General features: G+C 40.6%; 1 protein-coding gene across 1 annotated transcript in view; it reads left to right on the top strand.

The window, feature by feature from the left end:
• C3 (complement C3) overlaps positions 1-13,978 on the top strand; it is a 130,189-nt gene extending 116,211 nt beyond the window's left edge. Inside the window, exons 38-41 of the mRNA XM_073622812.1 lie at positions 3,491-3,577; positions 3,665-3,748; positions 7,180-7,315; positions 13,648-13,978. Coding sequence (XP_073478913.1) covers positions 3,491-3,577; positions 3,665-3,748; positions 7,180-7,315; positions 13,648-13,789 — 449 coding nt within the window. The 3' untranslated portion in view covers positions 13,790-13,978. The remainder of the gene's footprint in view (positions 1-3,490; positions 3,578-3,664; positions 3,749-7,179; positions 7,316-13,647) is intronic.
• The last annotated feature ends 839 nt before the right edge of the window (positions 13,979-14,817 follow it).

A 14,817-nucleotide genomic window follows, 5' to 3' on the forward strand; every position in this document is an offset into this window, starting at 1 on the left:
GTGCCCACTGTCATACTCTCCACAGTTCTTCCTATACATAGTGCCCCCTGTCATACCCCCCACAATCCTCTCATGTATATACTGCCCACTGTCATACACTTCTCTCCTGTACATAGTGCCCACTGTCATACCCTTCACATTCCTCTCCTGTATATACTGCTCACTGTCATACCCTCCACATTTCTCTCCTGTACATACTGCCCACTGTCAGACCCTCCACACTCCTCTACTGTACATACTGCTCAGTATCATACCCTCCACACTCCTCTCCTCTACATATTGCTCACTGTCATACCCTCCACACTCCTCTCCTGTACATACTGCCACTGTCATTCTCTCCACACTCATCTCCTGTACATACTGCCACTGTCTTACCCTCCACACTCGTCTCCTGTACATACTGCTCAGTATCATACCGTCCACACTCCTCTCCTGTACATACCGCCCACTGTGATACCCTCCACACTCCTCTACTATACATACTGCCCACTTTCATAAACTCCTCTACTGTACATAGTGCCGGTTGTCATACCCTCCACACTCCTCTCCTGTGCATATGGCCCACTATTATATCGTCCACACTCCTCTCCTGTACATACTGCCCACTGTGATACCCTCCACACTCCTCTCCTGTACATACTGCCCCATCATACCCTCCACATTCCTCTCCTGTACATACTGCCAACTGTCATACCCTACACACTCCTCTCTTGTACATACTGCCAACTGTCTTTCTCTCCACACTCCTCTCCTGTACATACTGCCCACTGTCATACCCCCCACACTCCTCTCTTGTACATAGTGCCCACTGCCATACCTTTCATACTCATCTCCTATACATAGTGCCCACAGTTATACCCTCCACATTCCTCTCCCTCACCTGCGCATACTTCCCACTTTTATACCATCCATACTCCACCCCCTATGCCTCTTACCCACAAAAACAGTTCTTTAAATTATATTGAATATCCTCAATGTTACCAGCTCTAGAATGGGCACACTTTTGTTAGTTCTACTAAAGGAAATCTTCTCAGTCCTCATATTTGTTCTGCCCATTATTAGTACTCATTTGATTTTGTGATTACTACTGTGATGTATAGAGGAACATAGGGGATGTCAGCTACTCTAAATATACCACTTGTAAAAAAAGCATCCCTGAAAATATTTTTTAAATGTTGGCAACTATGCACTTGGGCACTGTCCAATGGCCATGGGGTCAGTAGGGGGCCCCATGAGAGGCTCCTGTGATATTAAAGCGGTAGTAAACTTTGCTAACATTACTACTTTTTAGAGGCCCTGAGGTAGGTTATGCCATAATGTACTAGTATGCACTTACCCCTCAGACTGAGCCCTCTCAGACTGCGATCAATCTGGCGGGTCCCGGGCGCTTCCATCTTCACCCGGTATTCCTTCGGTCACTTGCCTTGGCCAGGCTGCGTTTCTGTCACTCCCACGCATGCGCATTCTCTCTCTCTCTCTCATCTCCATCTCTCTCTCTCATCCTCCCTCCCTTATTTATTTTTATAAAAAGCCCCACCAAAATCCTCAGCACCAGGCCCATGATGTTCTTAATCCAGCCCTGAGTGATGGAAGTTAACTTCCACTTTAAACCGTTAGCAAAGGCACCCGGCAGGAAAACTGTCCCATACAGGATTGCCTACAAAAATATGGTCATCTTAGCACAATGGAACAGCCATGTTGTGAACACAGAATAGAAAGCCTACTGAATGCTAATTATTCAGCTTTGGCAGGTAATGTTAAAACTACACTATACTATAGTGTACTTTAATGGCATCCCAGTCCGTAGGGTTTAATATTGAGTTGGCCCACCCTTTGCAGCTATAACAGCTTCAACTCAACTGTGAAGGCTGTCCAAAAGGATTAGGAGTGTGTCTATGGAAATGTTTGGCCATTCTTACAGAAGCGCATTTGTGAGTTCAGGCACTGATGTGGATGAGAAGCCCCCACCCCAAACTCACTCATTCGTGTCTTTATGGACCTTGCTATAGTCACACTCCTAAACCTTGTGGACAGCCTTCCCAGAAGAGTTGATGGGATGCCATTAAAGTTCATGTGCGTGTAAAGGCAGGCATCCCAATACTTTAGGTAATATAGCGTATCTACTGTAATAGTTATCCATATAGAATAATCTATAGAAATTTTATGAAAGTATTTAATTAAATAATACAACTAAAGGCATTTTTTAATTTTGGCTTGAGTAATTGAGTATTGTTTGCCATCTATGTCCCATTGGGGAGACTTCCCTTTACCTCCTGTCCAATAGCCAAAACAGAAAGTAAGAGGAAATCCCCCCCAAAGTGAGGGAATCCCAGGGTGTCAGTAGGGTCACTGAAGACTAGTGTCCCCATTGGAAGATTTCTCCTCTACTTATGTTCTGTTGATAACCCAAAACTTAATCTTTTCTCTCACTTTCAGTGACCATGGTAAACATCACAAATACAGAAGGTGAATCTCTCTAATGGGGACACAGTCAGCTATTAAAAAATCTGATCTGTGTTTTAACCCCTCTCCACTCTGTCCAAAACTAAAAAAAAAAAATACTGTTATACTTAAAAAATAAATAAAGGTCAAACTATGAATACACATCACAATAACTACTGGAACCCATAGACTTGAGGGGTTTGTCACCTAAGTCATATAAACAGTTATATATATGTAGTCAGACAGTCACTGAGACAATCCTTGGCCAACCAATCTCTATAGGGATTGATGATTGATGGCTTAAAATGTATCTTCTCAAACCAGCACTGGCCTTGAGAAAGGGCCAGGCCTAGGGGTTTTTGCTCACTTTTTAAACATGCATGTTTATCAAAGACATTGCGATTTTATTTTTTTTTTCTTAAAAAAGCTGTTGGATTTTCCAACCATAATGATGGTTAGCCTCAAAGTGGTGTTAGGCCTAGTACACACAATAAGAATATCAGACTAATGATTGCCCATTTTATTTATTTTTTTGCATGCTAGTCTCATATCGAAAACCAATAGGTTACTAAAGTTATGAAAATTCTTGTGCGACAGAATACAACTTTGGAAGTAATGTAATGTATTGTATTGTAGTGTATTCTTTTGTTTTCAACCAAGCAATTACAAGAAAAATCGATTGTCTTGTCATCGTATGAGAAACATTTTTTTGTGCTTGTCCCTTTGGATAATTTTGCATGAACTATCGTGATAGGCTCTTGAAAGCTGTGTACTAATCATCAGATTATCAGACGATCGATCCAAAAGCAGTATTTTTTCGTCTGATTTTCTGATCGTGTGTACTAGGCATTAGACATTAGATGACTAGGTGTCCTAATCCAGCCATTTATTACTGAATCTGGGAGTGATCTATTGTCTGTGGGTCTCCAGCAAAAATAGTTTCTTCAAACATCCCTATTGATGAATGGATTTTTTACAGGCATCTAATCATATTTATGCCAACAAACTAAGCTTACCCTTAGCTATTTTTTTTTTTTTTGTCTTGCAGCAAACTGTTTCTTGCAGCAGCAACTTGAAGGTCAACTTGATGCACAGCAAAGGATGGAGCGAGCTTGTGGACAAGGAGTGGACTATGGTGAGAACCAGGTTTAAACCCAAATCATAGTTTTTTGTTGCGGATACTGATTTATTAATTAATGATGCTGACATATTTCTTCAACAGTATACAGGGCACGAATGGATAAGGTTGAACCAAATGACAACTACGACAATTATGTGATGACCATAGTCAAAGTCATCAAGCTAGGTATGTAAAGAATACAACATTAGACAAATGGATTACTGTGATGATGATCAAAATAGAGAACAGAATATATTGTTAAATCTGGCAGATCGCTGGGTACTCATCTTTGCTGTCCTCTGCAGCTGTAAACGAAGGGGTCTATTGAGTTGTATTTTGCCTTCCCTGGTTCCTTCTTTTCCCCTCATCACCATGTTAATGAGATTATTATTATTAATATTATTATACAGGATTTATATAGCACCAACAATTTACGCAGCGCTTTACAACATGAGGGCATACAGTACAATTACAGTACAATACAATTCAATACAGGAGGAATCAGAGGGCCCTGCTCATTAGAGCTTACAATCTAGAAGGGAGGGTCAAGTGATACAAAAGGTAATAGCTGTGGGGGAGGAGCTGATGGAGAAAATAAAAGTACAGTTGGTAGATGTGGGCTGGATAGGCCTCTCTGAAGAGATGAGTTTTCAGGGATCGTCTAAAAACAACCTGAGTATGAGATAATCGGACAGATTGGGGTAGGCAATTTCATAGGATGGGAGAGGCTGGAGAAATCCTGGATGGCGATCATGGGAGAAGGTGACAAGAGAGCTAAAGAGCAGGAGGTCTTGGGAGGAATGAAGAGAACACTTAGATTGGTATTTTGAGACTAGGCTAGTGATGTAGCTGGGGGATGGGTTGTGGATGGCTTTGTAAGTTGTTGTTCATATTTTGAACTTAATTTGTTGGGTGAGCGGGAGCCAATGGAGGGATTGATACAGAGGAGTAGCAGACACTGAGTGGTTGGTATATGACATTTTTCTCTATTTAATGCTGGAAGTACTTGCTGTTAGGAGGGGTCAACAGGGTGCTGTATATATTTTCCTTAAAAAACATTCCTCAATAGCCCTTAGCCTTGATGCAAGCAAGAGGCTGGCTCTTGGAAGGATGTATGCAAGTTATGCAAATGTCCAAATTTCTTGATGGATGGGTCAGTCTGGTAGAGCATGCTTGTAGATTTCCCTATATAATGTCCACATTTGATGCTAATCATACATAACTGGAATAACTGAAATCCAAAGAATGAAAGAGGTGAGCCAGGAAAGGGCTAGATAATACCTCCAGCCAGGAAATGAGTTGAGCTCTATATGACTTGCTGCAGCGTCTAATGCACACTGTGAGAAACCCACAGTGGGCAGTGAAATCAGAGTATGCTATTTTAGTACAGGAGAGGAGCCTATACAATTGTGCAAGACTGAAGGGAAGTGCACCTTTAAATGCACATATAATCTTATGGGAAGTTTGTTCTTACAATTAATAATACGGAGGCAGGGTCTCATTAAAAACACACAATGGTTGAAATAGTGAGTACAACTCTTGAGCACATAATATAGCAAACAAGATAGCATGTTTGCTGGGATCAGAGTTCTTGTGTATGTTTTACTTGGAATTGGATGGTAGGTTTGGCTTTGGAGGCTGAAATGTCACTCCTCTTGCCCATTTAAGCACCAAAAGATGTATTCTTCTTCAATGACATGGGGGGCCATTGGAACAGTTAAGTTAGTGTTTCTCCTGATGTAAAACTAAGTAATCACATGTGGCTGTAAACATCACTAATTTTTTGTAGCAATTCATAATGGTCAGAATTGCTATTCACTATTATCCATCACTAACTTACTAACAGACATATCAGCCTGAATGTCACACCACTTCCTCAAACTCAATATATCCAAAACTGAGCTCATAATTTTTCCTCCCCCACGTGCCTCTGCCCCTAATCTCTCTGTCCAAATCAATAGCACTACTATCAGCCCGTCCCCGCATGCCAAGGTTCTAGGTATAACCCTGGTCTCTGAATTATCCTTTCGGCCCCACATTCAAACACTTTCCAAATCTTGCCGTCTCAATCTCCGCAACATCTCCAAAATATGCCCCTTCCTAACCAATGACACCACAAAACTCCTAGTTCACTCCCTGGTCATCTCCCGCCATGACTACTGCAACTCCCTCCTCACGGGATTACCTTTATAAAGGATAAAGAAAAAGGATAGACACGGGGGAGGGGAGGAAGTGCTGCTCACCCCTATTGATCAAGACAAAAAAAGAGAAAGAAGTTCCCCAGTGGGGTTTTTAGGCAGCACAAAAGAAGGTGGTAGGCCAATGTATGTAAAAATAAATTTTATTATACAAAAATCCATATCTCTAATACTGTCAATGTACAAACAATATCATTATGAAAATGTGCCTATATTGCATGTACTGAGTGTCATTAGATTGTACACACTCTGTATTGGAGCTCATTTTTTTAACCTATGTGTTTAAGCTATTTTTGTATAATAAAATTTATTTTTACATACATTGGCCTACCACCTTCTTTTGTGCTGCCTAAAAACCCCACCTTTATAAAGGATATCCCTCCTGCAGTCCATCATGAATGCTGCTGCTAGGCTCATCCATCTTACCAACCGCTCAGTGTCTGCTACACCTCTCTGTCAATCCCTCCACTGGCTTCCACTCACCCAACAAATTCAATTCATAATTCTAATAACAACTTATAAAGTCATCCACAACTCGGCCCCCAGCTACATCACTAACTTAGTCTCAAAACATCAACCTACTTGTTCCCTTCATTCCTCCCAAGACCTCCAGCTCTCTGGTTCCCTCATCATTTCCTCCCATGCTGGCCACCAGGACTTTTCCGGAGCCTCTCCCATCCTCTGGAACTCCCTACCCCAATCTGTCTGACTATCTCCCACTCTGCTTGCTTTTAGACAATCCCTGAAAACCTTTCTCTTTAGATCCTATCCAGCCCCCACCGAACAACTGTACTTTTACTTTCTCCATCAGATCATCCCCCACTGCTATTACCTTTTGTATCACTTGACCCTCCCTTCTAGCTTGTAAGCTCTAACGAGCAGGGCCTTCTGATTCCTCCCGTATTGAATTGTATTGTAACTGTACTGTCTGTCCTCATGGTGTACAGCATTGCTCAAACTGTTGGGGCTATATAAATCCTGTATACTAATAATAATAATATTCTGCTAATGTCAGAAAAAAACATACTTGGCTTTGATTAGTACTTAAAGTGGAGTTCCAACCAAACGTGGAATCTCCGCTTATCAGCCCCCCCCCCCTCTTGTGCCCCTCTTGTGCCCCACTTGGCACCTTTTGGGGGGGAGCGGGCACCTGTTTTGGACAGGTACCCGTCCCCACTTCTGACAGATCTCGCTGCAGCAATATCACTCAGAAGTTCGGCCCCCCTCCACCTTCCTCTGCCACCAGGCCATTCAGTAGGGAAACGGCTGTGAAGCGGAACTCCTCTTTAAACGACTCTTGAACAAATAAGGCTGGTAATTTGAAATGTTACATGCATTTAATATTTTGTCTATTAGTCGTTATGTTAATACATTTTTTTGCTCATCATTATTTTCTCCTGTTTATTTTTTTGGCAACAGGTACAGATGAGAAAGCTGAGGGCAAACAACGGAACTTTGTCAGTCACATTAAGTGCCGTAAAGCCTTAGATTTGCAGAAAGGACGGGAGTACCTGATCTGGGGAGTCAGGGGGGACCTTTGGGACCAACCAGATGGGTAAGATATTCCATCCACAAACTCTCATAATAAAGCACACTTGTTAAAAAAAAAATCAGTTTCGGCAAGCATCTACCGGTGTGGCCTTGAGTAAGGATTTTCTGCAGTATGAATTATAAAACTTTGATATAGCATCTCATCAATAAACATTCAACATTTTCGTCAATATAGGTTTTCTGGAATTGGCCAAATACGTTTGCTGATTTGGATGTTATAAGTTATTGTTTTTGGGCATTGGGTGGCTAAGGACAATTGGTCCAAATAGGGTTCCTTTGCAGTGTGGAGGACAAATAACATTTAAAAAAAAATTATTTTAGGTTTTACGATGACCATAGAAGTTAGAAAATGGTCAGACAGAACAGTCAGATGTGGGCAACATTTTTTAAACAGTACAATTGATGTGTTCCCTGAGAATATCCGATCAGGGCTATGGTACACTGCCCTATGGACATTGCATTGTTGACTGTCATCTAATGTCTCTGGACACTTTGTATTATAAAACTGTCCTAAGTACCTTTACGATAACCCACTTACTTGTTTGTCATCTTAATTAACATGTATAATAAATTCAGGTGCGCTACTAGTGTCTCAATGGTTAAAGTTGATCTTCAACCCAAAACTTCTAACTATTTGCTTAAGTGACAAAAAATATTTGCTTAAGTGACAAAAAATAATAAAACATGAGTGAATTCCCAAAAAAAGAAATAAATAACAAAAAATTGTTGAAACAGTGTATCAAACACAAATATGTATCAAAAATAATATGTTTCAATAAAAATAGTCCTTCTTTATATTAGTCGGATAGCTAATCCTTTTGGTGTCTGAACTTGCTGGCAAGGTGATATATAAACATGCTGACAAAGCGGTAACATAAGGGGGGGCCGCTTACCAGATAAGTTGGACCCCTATTACGGGGGTCTTTAGAACCTCACAGGTACCAGATTCTGGGCAGGAACGGCTGCTTAACAGCTTCGGATCCGCCTTGGCTTATTACCGAGCACCAGGATGATCTCACCTCGATCGATGCTACTGCGTAATCTCAGGTGTCTCCAGGATTTTGCCGATGCCGGGGGTTAAGGGCTCAGACAGCTGATTTCATCTGCGGTTAGGAACCCACGTTCCTTCCAAACACTGGAATGCCGTATCCCAAACTTTGCTCCTGTGTGATCCCTCGTTAACAAGTTGGAAAAAGGATAGAAAAAACTTCCATGGTGAAGTACATAAAAGTTCCTTTATTTAAAACTCATGGGTGACTGACATCAAGATTGGAGCAGAAAATTGCAAAACGGACAGCTTGGCTGCTCCGAGGCTTGCCCAGCTGATGTGTAGTGACATCAGGTCCCGTAGCTCTGTCCAACGCGGCGTTTCTCCATAAGGGGCTTCAACAGGGAAAGGAGACTCTTAAGGAGAAACGCCGCATTGGACGGAGCTACGGGACCTGACGTCACTACACATCAGCTGGGCAAGCCTCGCAGCAGCCAAGCTGTCCGTTTTGCAATTTTCTGCTCCAATTTTGATGTCAGTCACTCATGAGTTTTAAATAAAGGAACTTTTATGTACTTCACCATGGAAGTTTTTTCTATCCTTTTTCCAACTTGTTAACGAGAGATCACACAGGAGCAAAGTTTGGGATACGGCATTCCAGTGTTTGGAAGGAACGTGGGGCGGATTCCTAACCGCAGATGAAATCAGCTGTCTGAGCCCTTAAGCCCCGGCATCGGCAAAACCCTGGAGACACCTGAGATTACACAGTAGCATCGATCGAGGTGAGATCATCCTGGTGCTCGGTAATAAGCCAAAGCGCATACGAAGCCATTAAGCAGCCGTTCCTGTCCAGAATCTGGTACCTATGAGTTAAGACCCCCGCAATAGGGTTCCAACTTATCTGGTAAGCGACCCCCCCTTATGTTACCGCTTTGTCAGCATGTTTATATATCACCTTGCCAGCAAGTTCAGACACCAAAAGGATCAGCTATCCGACTAATATAAAGAAGGACTATTTTTATTGAAACACATATTATTTCTGATACATATTTGTGTTTGATACACTGTTTCAACAAATTTTTGTTATTTATTTCTTTTTTTGGGAATTAACTCATGTTTATTATTTTTTGTCACTTAAGCAAATATTTTTTGTCACTTAAGCAAATATTTAGAAGTTTTGGGTTGAAGATCAACTTTAACCATTGAGACACTAGTAGTGCACCTGAATTTATTATACATGGCATAGAACTAGATATTCGAGTTTCATTTTTTGGTTGCAGCACTTTATGTCTATAGTTGTTTGCTCACATTTATTGATTTTATTATCACTGTAGGTGAATGGGGATAGCACAGATTGTGCTGGGTTTAGTATCTTAATTAACATAACAGCTTTTGATGTTACAAATGGTGATAATATATGGACTTTCAGGATGCTAAATTCACATAAATACCTCATTCCAATGATGTCGTGGTTAATCCCTCACTGGCTGTTGTCATCTTCTCTCCAGCTATACGAAACATAATTTGCAAAGTATAATTGCCGCATCCTTATATCTAGTCTAGCACCTTGAAACATAGTAGTATCAAAAAGTGGGACTTTTGAGACAAAACATTGGTTTTCTATATTAAAACTTATTTTATTAATTCATCTAAAATGTAATATTCATACAAAAAAATCATTTATATGACATTATACACAATCATAAAAATCAATATTGACAGTATGATGTATCTTGTTCGCATATGATGATTTTAGAGGCTCAACGCGTTTCCTGGAACTAGTCCACTTCCTCAGGAGCCAGAGATACACAATTTATTCAACAAACAATCTAGGTAGAATAACAATCTGTCAACAATCACTTTAAAAGTGATTGTTGACGGATTGTTATTCTACCTAGATTGTTTGTTGTATAAACTGTGTATCTCTGGCTCCTGAGAAAGTGAACTAGTTCCAGGAAACTCATCGAGCCTCTAAGATCATCATATGTGAACAAGATACATCATACTGTCAATATTGATTTTTATAATTGTGTATAATGTCATATAAATGATTTCATGTAGGAATATTACTTTTTAGATGAATTAATAAAATAAGTTTTAATATAGAAAACCAATGTTGTGCCTCAAAAGTCCCACTTTTTTTGATATTACTATGTTACTATGTTTCAAGTTACTATGTGTCAAAGTACCAGTTTTTTGGGCTCTTGATTGGCCGATCAAAGAATGATGTCATCTCATTCATATGCATGGAGTTTGCTGGCAACGCCCACTGAGCTGTGCATGGGCAGCTCAGCATGCATTCAATAGAAGACTGCAAGCGAGCAGGTAACTGTTTGTTACTGCAGAAGAGACTTCACATGTCTCTTCTGAAATAAAGAGCCAACTGCTCGCTGTTTTTTTAGTAGTCAAGTTTAGTTCCACTTTAATGAAAACCTGTACTTTTTCTCCTGCTTGTAAACTTAAAACCTGTACTGTGTTCAAAAAGTCAAGTAGCGAGCAAAGGATTAGTTACTATTAGCACATGTAGGCTCCTTGCAGCTAAACTTTATTCAGTTACTGACTTACAATTACTTACAATGCTTGCTCTGCTCCATGTCTCTGCATGGAGGTGGCCATCTTGGTAGAGGCAGGTAAAGAGATTGGGTTTTCCATGCCTTAGCTATCGTCTGCTTTGCGGCTGTGAGAAGCTGAAACGTGAGTTTGAATTGCTTGCGCGTCAACGTATTTGGCCTCAGATTGAGTTGAAGGTTCTGGTAGTATAGATATTTTGAACATCGCGGACGCAAGTGCGAAAATAGCTTTCCAAAAAGTTTGGACCACTGGACAGGTTCACCATATGTGCATATATGTGCATATATGTGCCTGCTTCTGAGAAACCACAAAAGCAAAGAGTTGAATAGCTAGGGACAAATTTGGCTATTCTAGATTACCAGCGGGTCAGCACCTTGTAGTTGGCTTTCACCTCAAGAACATTGGGCAAGGACACCTTAGTCGATGACCAAATCTCTAAACATTCTGCTATGTCAGAAGTGCGCCCTAGGTCCTCTTCCCATTTATGGACACATGAGGGTCAGTCTTCATCCGGATTGCTTAACAATTGAGAGTAGAGAGTTGAGATTACATTCGACAACAGTCGACATACCTAGGATCTCCCTATGAGATAGCACATTTTTGCATTTTGAGATCAGATCCACGTTAAGTCCTTTATGAACTGTATATGTTCTGTATTCCTTAATAAGTATAATGCGGTTATCTGTGGATATGTTGCTACACTAGTCAATAACTAGGGAAAAGCTGATATACTGTAGGTGCTACTATCTTGCCTTTCTCTTGAATCAGCCTGGGAGAAAAACATGTAATAGTACCTCTACTATGAGATTCCCAACACAAACCCAGTGTGTCTGTAGGTGGGGTGCAGCGCAGTGGAAGAACTTTTTTTGAAATAATGCAGAAACAGTTCACAAATATTCCCGTGGGAAGGCAGCTCAACCAGAAACACTCACAGCTCCAATAGAATGTAGAGAACGGAATGCAGCCGAACTGTCAGCATCTGTAGAAGGTGAAGAATGTGGCCTGGCCATCTTGTGCCCAATAGGCAGGTGTCCAGAGAAGTTGTGAGCCCTATACTTTCCCTCCTAATCAGGAACCTTTCCCTACCGCTAGTACTGTCCCAACCAGACAAAGTAAATGTGCCTACTCTGCTAACTCTCAAATGCCTGCCAGACCTGGGTGCCAGAGCCTTAAATAGGCTCTTCCTGTCCCAGGACGGCTTCCAGAGTCACATGGGGTGGCAGCATCTAATTGGATGCTTCCCCAATGACCCAGGAAACCATAGGGGAATTATATTCCTCTTGACTTACTCCCCTACTACAATGTCGATATGGTGGAGAAAGTAGACTGTACCTGCCTATACATCAGCAGAGAAAGTGGTTGCAGTGACAGAGGATGGGTTTAATTTAGGATCAGCCAGCAGCAATGGGTAGGGATGGGTAGGGGTAGGGTCCTTCTGTAAAACACCTAGTTTGAAGCCTAAGTTTATCTACAAAATACAAAATAGGCACAAGGGACATTACTTACCTACAGTGTGATCTGTCCCTTGTGCATCTGTCTTCTAGTTCAGTACAAGTCATCTGTCCTTCCTCCTACCACTGCCGCCGTAATCTTCTGGTGCAGTGGGGGTTAATAGAACTGAGGAGCTATTGCAGGCTCTCATCAAGAATGCTGACTATGCTTGCCCGTTTTGCCCAGCTCTTCCATTCATAGAGGCCCTACTATAGTTTTGATGAATGAAACAAGATCTATGAATGGAGAATGGGCGGATGATTTAAAGGTCCACCTTCCCACCCCCCATTCTTAGATCCTGTTTATTTTGGGGTTTTCTTGTTGTCTAAAAAGTTACATTAATAATAAAATATGTTTGTTCCTTGAATTCTGGATAGAGATCAGGATGGGTGGGCAGCTTTGAAGAGGTAGCTTTACAAGAACTATATAGCCATGTATAAGGTAGGAGTCAGTCTGAAAAGGAAAAAAGAAGGATTCTAGACCAAGAGAGGAGGTTCTAGAGAATTGGTTCTTCTCTAGAGAAGTCTTGGAGTTTTGCATGGTGTGTGGTTAAGAATCTGAAGGACCTTTGAAAGTCAGTTGAATAGCAGTGACAGCAATTACGGCAATTTTAAAAAGTCTTACACAAATCTGAAACAATTTTATTTATCTTTCTGCTTACCCCTTGGCTTCCCCAGGCATTGAAATGTACATGCTTGTTTAAGTTCTTTGTGATCAATGGTCTTTATAAGTTGTCAGTGTGACAGCAGGGTCTGAGCACTAGGAAAATGTACAGGTGCACATTTCTAGCTCATATTGCAATGTTATTTGATGCCCTCATGGCATGGCGCATTGTGTGTGGGTACTAGGTGTATTGGGTTCATGAAGTGAATGAAGACAGCCCTACATACATTTTATTAATAAAAGTAACCAATATTTGGTGTGATCGTCTCATGAGTATTCATTTTTAAATCCATGGAGTTGAATTGTTCTATTTCTTATAGAGTGCAGTAACAACATTCCCATATACTAAATTGGGTTTCTGTCTCACCTCTCAAGAACATAATGATGGTATCAGCCTTTTTCAGCTGAAATACCCAATTATTTATTTTAAATTATGAGGTCTCTGTCAGAGGAACCAAACATCATCCTTTGTCTTTGAAATAGTGATTGCAGTTCGGTGCAAATGCGATTTACAGAGGAGATATCACACTATTTCAAAGTCAGCATAGGATTATATTTGGTAGTTTTGGATGGAGTTGACCATTAGCAAAACTTGTTAAAGATGTTTTTATAATTCTCTTTAGATATGCCTACATCATTGGAAAAGACACTTGGATCGAGTGGTGGCCAAACAACAGAGAATGCCAGGAACCGGAGAATGAGGAAATATGTGATATCTTCTTTTTACTGTCCGATAATCTGGAACTTAATGGCTGTGCATCATAAAGTGAACATGGAAATCCCCTGAACTCCTCTTCCCATTCCTTTTCAGTGCGTTCTTACAATCTTGTCATGTTTTCTATGTCAATAAAACATTCTTATGTTAGCTGTTTTGTGTGTGCTCCACTGTACACTTAACGCTGACCTGCTCAACCTCAGAGAATGTATACCTGTGATTAAAATTTTTTAACTATATTTTTTAAGAGGTGTATTTCATTTGCAATAAAACGGTTTTATAATCCAGTGTAACCATTATAGATATGGACCTTCATTTACTGCATTAACAGAGGCTAAGAAAGTTGCACCTACTCTTAAATTCCCAGATTTCTTTGTGGGGCATTGAAGGGGTGAAAGAGCCCTTATTTTGAATGGCATAGGGGCTGGTATTGTAAAAGCAGGAGGCTGCAATGCTGGGCTGGGATTAAAGTAGACCCTTAAATAACTTTACAAATCTGCAGAAATTAATCTTTAACATTACACAATATAAAAAAGTAGTATACTTTTTTTTAGAAAACTTACAGCTTTTACATTAAAATTTTTTTTAACTCCAGTCAAGTGATTTTGCCCCAGGCTGACATTGTAAATTTGTAACAAGTCTCCTAGGTGAAAGGCAGCAGCAAGGGCTTCTTTTCTTCAGGTGTTTGTGAACACAGCCAAGAACAAGGCAGGCACCAGAATCCACATGATTGTCATCTCTGCACCAGCATCTCAGTCCAGATAGTAGATAGTGTTCCTGAATGATGCCTGGTAAAATATGTCTGCATCCTTCTGGAGAGAAAAGTAGATGATGGCATTGTCAGAGGGAGTACTGTGATCTGTGTAAGAGGTAATAAATGCCTACAAGTGATAGGCTAGCCATACAATAGATGTTTGTTTGTTTAATTTTTTAATGGTTAGTGGGGTCAAGTGGGTTTGATCGTAGTGATGAGAATGTTTAAAGGAGAATGACTGAAAACCTTTTTTAAGCAAAACATTACATATTCTAATGTACATGTTTTAGGCACCGAATTAAACCTCTTTAACCACTTCTTGCC

The sequence above is a fragment of the Aquarana catesbeiana genome, linkage group LG03, assembly GCF_042186555.1.
Source record: "Aquarana catesbeiana isolate 2022-GZ linkage group LG03, ASM4218655v1, whole genome shotgun sequence".
NCBI lineage: Eukaryota > Metazoa > Chordata > Amphibia > Anura > Ranidae > Aquarana > Aquarana catesbeiana.